Raw genomic sequence first — 7,758 nt, forward strand, 5'->3', positions numbered from 1 at the left:
AAAAAAAAAAAAAAAAAAAACCAAAAAAACAGAACAGCACAATAAACAAAAACTGCAACATTTAATTTCTCCCCCAAACCAAGACATGGACGCTAGGCTGATTTCCCCTTACAATGTTACTTCCTAGGAGAGAAGCCGGGACAGATACAAATACAGCCTGTGGGATGGGATGTATTGGTGGCAACGTTCTATTAGAAAGGAGGAGATTAAAAGAAAAACGACCCCCTCCATCACCTCCCTACAGACAGGCAAACGGCATTCGCCTCCTGGCAGGTCATGCCATGGGATCAGTTACAGGGTGACGGGAAAAACAAATCTAAAAATATTGTAGACCTTTATTTTAAATCTAGTAAAAACGTTAAAACTGTCTTTCAAGAGGATTTCAAACTGGCATTGCATAGACCAATTCCTTTCCAAAAATATCTCTAATATATCCTATCTTTCTCTACATAGAATTTGAAGTCCACATGTAGGGGGACCTGGGAGAAATTCACTGAGCTCAAGAGGTTCTGCAGGCTGGAAAAAGGGCTCCCACGTGGGGACAAGACCACCACTTCGGGGCCCTGGGTCCGGCCAGCATTCATTTGGTTATGGTCAGATTCTCAGGCCGGTTACCCTGGCCTGGGGCCTGGCGCGGGAGGATGCGGCAGGCCGCTGCTTTCGGGTGACTCAAGCTCACACTTCAATGCGTGGGCTGGGGCTCCTGGTTCTGGGGTCTCCCTAACAATGCACAAAGCCCCATTATACTCTAACCACCACCTCCCTGGGTGGGGTGAGGTCAGAGCCACAGAAGGGAAGGGCACCCATCTTCTAGAGGATACCTTGTCTAGGGAGAGAACGGCCAGCTTCCTTTTAAAGCGCCAGGATTCTGCTGGGCGGGAAGGGATACTCCAAGCTGGCCAGAGCCCATGTTCTGTCCTGCCTCGCAGGCACCTTCTAACATTCACTTTCTAAATTACCAGGTGAATGACGACAAAGACAATAGCCTTACACATGCTCTGGTCCCAACACCAGGGAGTTCCACCACCCAGCAGCCCACCGTTGCCCGCCGGGCCAGGGCAGGGTTGGGAGGAACCCCCTGCCTGGTGAGGGTACTCCACCAGCTTCCTGGCCCATCTAGGTTCCCAGCACTTCTGGGGCGCAGCTGGCAGAGGGTGAGAACAGAGGCGCCTCCTCCCAGCACAGGAGGAAGGAATACTGAACTGTGAACTTAAAAAAAAAAAAGAGGAGAAAAGCAAAAAGAAAGAACCTACAGACCTAGGTAAACACCAGCCAGCTGGGTTTATACAAAACGGGGGAAACTTAAAAGGATGGGGGAACTTGAGCCTGGTGCAGCCAGACCCTCCTTCAAGCAAATTCTGAGGACTGGGATCAAAGTGCTGAGAGCAGAGGCTGGGGTGGGACAAGGGGAGCCGAAATGCTCCCCGCTGGGAAAGCGCCCTAGGGGCCAACCCTGCCCGCCCAGCAGCCAGGTGCTTCCAGAGAGGGGCTGAGACTTGTCAGGCAGGAAGCCAGCTTCAGGCCAGTCCAGCCACAGCCCACCAGCTGCCCCAGCCTTGGCCTGAGCTGGGCCACAGTCCTGAGGGCACAGAGAGGTGCTCTGCTCGACCAGCCCTGCTGGGCCGTCCTTCCTGTGGAGAAGCAGCTGCTCGGGAGCCAGCCCTGGGCAGGGACACTGTGACACCAGGTGCTTTCCCACCATGGTTAGGTGAGCTGGCTGAGGCAGGGGCAGAGGCAGCCCGAATTCCAGGCGGGCTGCAGACCCTGGGCCCATCACCGCACAGCGGGCAGTGCCCAGGAGGCTTCAGGGAGGGGTCACAGGGCCAGTGTGGGCTATGATGGGGACGTGTGCAAAGTGCAGGCTGCCGGGGCGGCAGGAGGACATTCACTGGGCAAGCAGGGAGGCGCAACCTGGAGTGAGTCTGGGCTGAGGCTCCCAGGAGGAGGCTGCCTGCGGGTCCCCTAGGACACAGGAAGGGACAGCGGAAACACTAAGCAGAAGGTCAGTGGTGGCAGAGTTCTGAGGCTGGGACGATGGAGCACGGCCCTGTTGGTGCCTGGCCGAAGCTTGCACTCCTGGGTGCAGAGGTCACAGGAGGGGCAGCCCCACAGCCGAAGGTGTCTCCAAACACTGAGGAGCTGCTATGTCTTGGGGGTCACAGGCTTGTGCCGCTGTCCTGCCCTCAGCGTGGGCCTACCCACCCGGCCCACTAGTGGTTTGGAGGAGTATTCACAGTGGTGGGGGCCCTGGTGGCCAGGAGGATCCTGGGATAACGGGGACCATGGAATGATGCTCAGGAACGGGTGGGCTGGAGTGCGCAGAGCAGGCACAGATGAGATGCAGCGCGGACCTGAGGGAGACGGTTCCTCGCGGGAGGGCACAGGTCTGGTGCCCTGAGGGCGGCCCCTCTCCAGCCTGACACCTGCCTTCAATGGCTCTCGATCACGACGGGCTCGTAGACCCCAGAGGAGACCCTGCAGGGGACAGTCAGATCACGGTCGTCCTCCATGCTCTGGGCACTTGGCGGTGCCCAGCCAGGACCTTAAGAGTACTGTACAGGCAGCCTGTTTTGTCTGGAAGCTAAAACTGAAACTCAGACCTTAAGTCACTTGCCTGGCATGACAGAGACGTTTAAATGACAGTCTGGCGTCCAAGTCCTGCACGGCATCAGCTGCTTATACACCCGGATGTGCCACCCCGTCCCCACGGTAACCCTGGCAGGGAAGGACTGTCCTGCCCCCATCTGATAGATGAAGAAACTGAGACCCGGCAGGACTGCGAGGTTCCCAAGAGGGCAGTGGAAAGCCAAGGAGCCCATTCAGTTCTTCCCCTGCTGAGGCCAGGCTCACCCATGAAGCCGTGGATGGGTACTGAGCCTCAGCCCTGCTCTGAAGCAGCAGGGAACATTAGGGTTCAGCATGCCATCCTGCCGTGGTCTTTCTGCCAACCAGACTGGGCTCTTGCCCCACTCATTTTTAGAGGGAACTAGCCAGGGGTTTTTACTTCCCAGGAAGCCCAGACCACTCAGCCAGGGCACACAGAAGGCCTGCTGGGAGACAGGTGTAATTTCACGCCTGGGCCAGAAGAGGTCAGCAGAGTAGCACAGCAGGGCAGGCTAGGGGAGCAGGGCTGTGAACCAAAAGGTGCAGTGTGCGCTGCACCATAAAGGAAAGCTGGACAGAGGCTCTGGAGACTGCTGCCAGCTGCTCCACAAGGGTCACGTGGCACAAACCCGTGCTGTTCACAGCTGTGTCCCTGGCACCTAGCTCTGGTGTGCAGCAGGTGCTCAATAAATCCTCACTCGGTCCACAGGGAGTCATGCCCAACACAGGCTTAGGAGTTTGTAGACCCGGGAGGCAGAATGAAAGCAGGGCCCACAGTAAACGCGCACTACGCCCCAGCGCGATGCTGAGCCCCGTCCTGGGGACCCCACCTACTGGACAGATGGGACAGGCTCAGAGATGTGACTGGCCCTGGTCCTGCCGCAGTGACAAGAGCTGGCACACAAAGCCGGGCAGAGGACTGCAGGCTCTGCTCCCACCACCGCCCCTTGACCCTCCGGCTCCTACCTGTTGGCCAGCTGGATGCCACTCAGCGTCGTCGAGCCGTCCCGGCTCACAAATAACCGAAGGTTGCTGTCTGTGGAGACACAGGACGGAGGCTGAGTGATGCGGGACAGCCCGGAGCGGGTGGCACGGCTCCAGTCAGCGGGGGGCAGCTCACCCTCAGTGTTGCTGCCATCTGTGAAGTCCTGGCTCTGCATGATCTTCTCCACGATGTCGTCCGCGTCGATCCGGGTGTCGTCCACCCAGGTCGGGTGGCTCTCCACCGAGTCCTTCTTCCGCCTGCTAGGGCAGGGATGGTCAGGACAGCAACCAGACCGTGACAACCCAGTACCCACGGCACTCAGAATGTCCTGTGCGGGTCTGTGCTGTACTTCATGGGCCCTCACCAGACTCTAGGGTGCAGGTGCTGTCATCACCTGGTTGGAAGAGGGCACGGGGGCACCGGGAGGTTAAGGAACCTGCTCAAGCCACACAGCATGAACGTGGTGGAGCCAAGGCTCAACCCCAGGTGTGTTAGGCCCACAGATCACGAGCTTCACAGAGACACAAAACGAACGCCAGGCTGGGGGCTGCGCCCGTATGATGGTCATCATCTAACTCTGTGCAACAGATGAAGGGCAGGCTGAGGAACCCACCGGGAGCCAGGGACTCACCGAAATGAGCGGTCCGACAGGTGCAGAGGCCGAGGGGGTCTTGGTGGCTTTTCAGGGGGCCGGTGCTCACGCTCGCTGCCCTCGGGGCCCTCCACGGCTGGGCCCGGGCCGCCCGAGGTGCTGCTGCTGGTGGACGTGTTGCGGCGGTGTGTGAGGTCTGACAGGCTGGAGGAGCACGAGTGCTCCGTGCTGTAGCCTGGGGGTGAGCAACAGTAGGAAGCGTCAGCTCTGGGCACCCTGCAGTGGGGGGCTGCGGGCCCAGGGCCAGGCCACTCACCAGAGACCTTGGACTGCTGGCTGGCATAGCTGGAGCTGCGGGAATGGCCGGAATGTGGCACCTCCTCTGGGCTGGACAGGTTCTGGTCTGGCTCCTCCAGCAGCCCTGCGGAAAGGGACACAGGTTACCCAGAGGTGCCCACCCACACCTGCACACCTCCCTCTGGCCTGCTTCCTGCAGGGCACTCTGCGTCTCCATTCAACAAATTGGGAAACTCAGCAGCAGCAGCTGTGCTGAGCCCAGATCACCCTGTGAAGCCGGGTCACTCATTCCAGACTTGGGTGGGGACCTCCTCAAAGAGCGCACCTGTCAAAGGCCAGCCAAGAGGAGAGCGCTCGCTACAAGGAAGGTGGAAGGCGAGCTACACTCACTGAAGGGCAGCACACCCTGAGGCGGGCCCACCGGATGGGATGGGAAAGGGCTTCCCCGTAACATCAGGGAGACAGGCCTTCCCAAGAAGGACCACAGTACAGGCAGAAGCCCTGAGGCTGCAATGAGCCTGGGTCTGTGGAGCAGAGGCGGGGAGGCGGCCAGGCTAACAGCTTCCAGGCACACTCACTTCCCCAGCACTCGCACTCTCAGTAGGAGACATCAGGGGACCAGGTAGGGCCTAGGCTCCCCCGACACAGGAGGGAAGGCAGGACGCAGCCATCCTGTCTCCAGCAAGGAGCATCCCCTGATGGTGGGACACTTCAAGCCTCCAACAAGCTCTCTGCAGATGGTGGGGCGTGAATGGACCTCAAATTGTGTGCTGCCCGTGAGAGGCACTGCAAGGGCGCCATCTGTGTGGGTGGCCTGGTCCGCAGACCTCTCTCTTCCCTGAAGCTGGAGAACACAGCATGGCTGGGACACTCTGGCTCCTGCCTGCAGCCTCCAAGTGCAGTGGGCAAAATCCCCAGCTTTCTGCTCTGGGCTTTGCCTGGCTGGGTGTGCGGGAAAGAGGTCAGAGGTCCTTCACAGCTCTCAGGATCTGGGAACAGGCGTAACCCTAATTGCTTGTTTTTTCTTTTTCTTTTTTTTTCTGTGTGGGTGCTAGGGATTGAACTCTGGTCCTTGTGCATGTGTGAGATAGGTGGTGGAACCACTGAGCTAAATCCCTGGCCCTGCTTGTTTTTTCTTTTATAACAAGATCTCCCTAAGTAATTCAGGCTGAATTCACTAACTCATGGCCCCTGCCTGAGCCTCACTTACAAGTATGCACCTGAGGGCAGTGCTAACTATTGTGAAGGGGGTGGGGTGTGTGTGTGTGTGTGTGTGTGTGTGTGTGCACACACACACACACCCTGCACTCACAGATTAGCTTGGGGCCACCTCCTAGCTCTGCGCCCACCCTGGGTGTGGGCGGGGCCGAGGCTCACACCCCTGGAGCCCTGCTGCACCCTGAGCCCTGCAGTGACAGATCCCAACCGAGGGACAGCAAACACTTGGGGGCCGGCCAGGGCCTCCTCTATGGGCAGCACCACCTCTCCTCATGGCCGCACTGTTGCCTCCGGAGATTTGGACTCCTTCCCAGAGAGGGGTGCTAATGTTTTTTCCATAACAACATCAGCACAAATAAGAATGTGATAAGAATGTGATAAAAGCCAGCCCAGGCAGGCTGTAAATTTACTTAATAAGCTCAGCTAGTCCCTGCAGTAAAGCAGGGTGTAGTTACACTGCAATTCCCTTTCCAGAGGACACTGAGTGCAGAGGGACAATGGCCAGCTCAGCAACTGGGCAGGCAAGCGCTCCCAGGACGGCCCGCCTGGCCAGGCCACAGCTCAGGGAAGCCCTCCCTGGCGCACTCAGATCCTCTCTGGGCCTGTGGTCCTTCCCCTTGGTCTGCAGGGGAAGCTCCCATACTAACACCTGCTCCCCCCCACCCTGCTAGAGGGTCTTCTCTGTGGGCAGAGGGCAACTGCTGTGACTCAGGGCAACGGGGGCCTGAACGGAAGCACACACTGCCAGCCAGCAGCCTCCCCTCCTAAGCACCTGCTCAGGGTGCTGCTGTGAAGTGCGGCCACTAGCAGGGGAGGGGCAGGCAGGCGGGCAATGGTACCTGAACCCAGGATGGTGGGCCGGACCTTGGGAGGCCGAGACCCTGTGAGAGAGTTGGTGCTGCTGCTGCCACCGCTGCTGGTCCCACCACCTTTACACGTCAGCTGCAGAGAGGCATCCTGGCCGGGGATGGAGATGGACTTGGCAGTAGACGGTGGCCTGGGGGAGGGTGCAAGTGTGACTGGGGTGTCCCATCTCAGGAACGGATAAAAACAGGTAGCCCCACAGCCTAGAGGAAGGAAGAGCCCCTGTCCCCCAACCATCACACCCAGGACCAGGCTCCCGACCCCCCAGGTGTCCTGGCTGGCACTCACGTCTTGAAGCAGGGGTCTCCAGAGAGCAGGGACATTCCAATGGTGACCTGCGGAAGAGGGGAGACTCAGCCCAGGCACAGCTGCCCCCTCCTGGCTGGGGGCACAGCCGCCTGACTCCGAGCCTGTTTCCTGTGCAGAGGAGAAGGAGCCCCAGGTCTGCCTGGTGCAGTGATAGGGAGTCACAGCGAGATGCAGCTGGCCAGTGAGCAGGGCGCGTACCGAGTCAGCACCTGGTACTTCGCATCATGTCCGAGCTCCTCTGTGGGGCCCAGCTGGGCCTGGGCAGAGTCAACCCTGGCAGGAAGTGGAGCTCACGGAGCCCCACCTTGGGGTTGGGGTAGACAGGGACCTCCGTGGCAAAAGTTTGAGGATTACAGCAAAACATGGAGCCAATTAGGAATTCAGCATCCACTTGGGCGAAGACTTTGGCAATGGCCCAAACATGGCAAAGTCTGGGCCCCAAAATCTGGGAAGAGATGGAGTGACAGATGGGAAGAGGGTGCTCAGGTCCCAGGAACCCTGAGTGGCCACCACCGGGTTGAGGGAACCAAGACTCGGAAGTGACAGCCCACTACCCTGTGGGCATGATATGCGACCGCCACCTGATCGCAAGGCCACCTGACCCCCAAGCCCCTCCATCTGCCCTGGCTGAGCAGCCTGTACCCACTACCTCATGCCCAGCTCTGCATGGAGCCAGCTGGCTACCCCCGGGCTACTGCTCGGGAGGTGGTATCAGGATACAAGCCAGGAGGAAAGGTGAAGACAGCGTGCAGGGTGTGTGTGTGTGTGTGTGTGTGTGTGTGTGTGATGCCCGGACAGCTCTCGTCCCGAGGCCAAAGAGAAGCTGCCTAGGGAAAGCTGTGTCAGCCACCAGTACCGTGTGTGTGTGTGTGTGTGTGTGTGTGTGTGT

General features: G+C 59.0%; 1 protein-coding gene across 2 annotated transcripts in view; it reads right to left on the reverse strand.

Annotated features, from left to right (window-relative positions):
• Nucleotides 1–583: 583 nt before the first annotated feature.
• Nucleotides 584–7,758, reverse strand: part of Fam102a (family with sequence similarity 102 member A) — a 29,912-nt gene continuing 22,737 nt past the window's right edge. Inside the window, exons 5-11 of one of the 2 annotated variants that reach the window (XM_010613632.1) lie at nt 6,849–6,895; nt 6,536–6,693; nt 4,498–4,602; nt 4,221–4,416; nt 3,725–3,846; nt 3,571–3,640; nt 584–2,475 (exon numbers count right to left, since the gene is read on the reverse strand). In XM_010613632.1, the coding sequence (XP_010611934.1) occupies nt 2,430–2,475; nt 3,571–3,640; nt 3,725–3,846; nt 4,221–4,416; nt 4,498–4,602; nt 6,536–6,693; nt 6,849–6,895 (744 nt within the window). In that variant the 3' untranslated portion in view covers nt 584–2,429. Of the gene's footprint in view, nt 2,476–3,570; nt 3,641–3,724; nt 3,850–4,220; nt 4,417–4,497; nt 4,603–6,535; nt 6,694–6,848; nt 6,896–7,758 lie in introns of both variants that reach the window. The other variant, XM_010613631.1, reaches the window with a different exon arrangement.

The sequence above is a fragment of the Fukomys damarensis genome, unplaced genomic scaffold (genome assembly GCF_012274545.1).
Source record: "Fukomys damarensis isolate Sample0158 unplaced genomic scaffold, DMR_v1.0_HiC HiC_scaffold_36, whole genome shotgun sequence".
In the NCBI taxonomy this organism is placed as follows: Eukaryota; Metazoa; Chordata; class Mammalia; order Rodentia; family Bathyergidae; genus Fukomys; species Fukomys damarensis.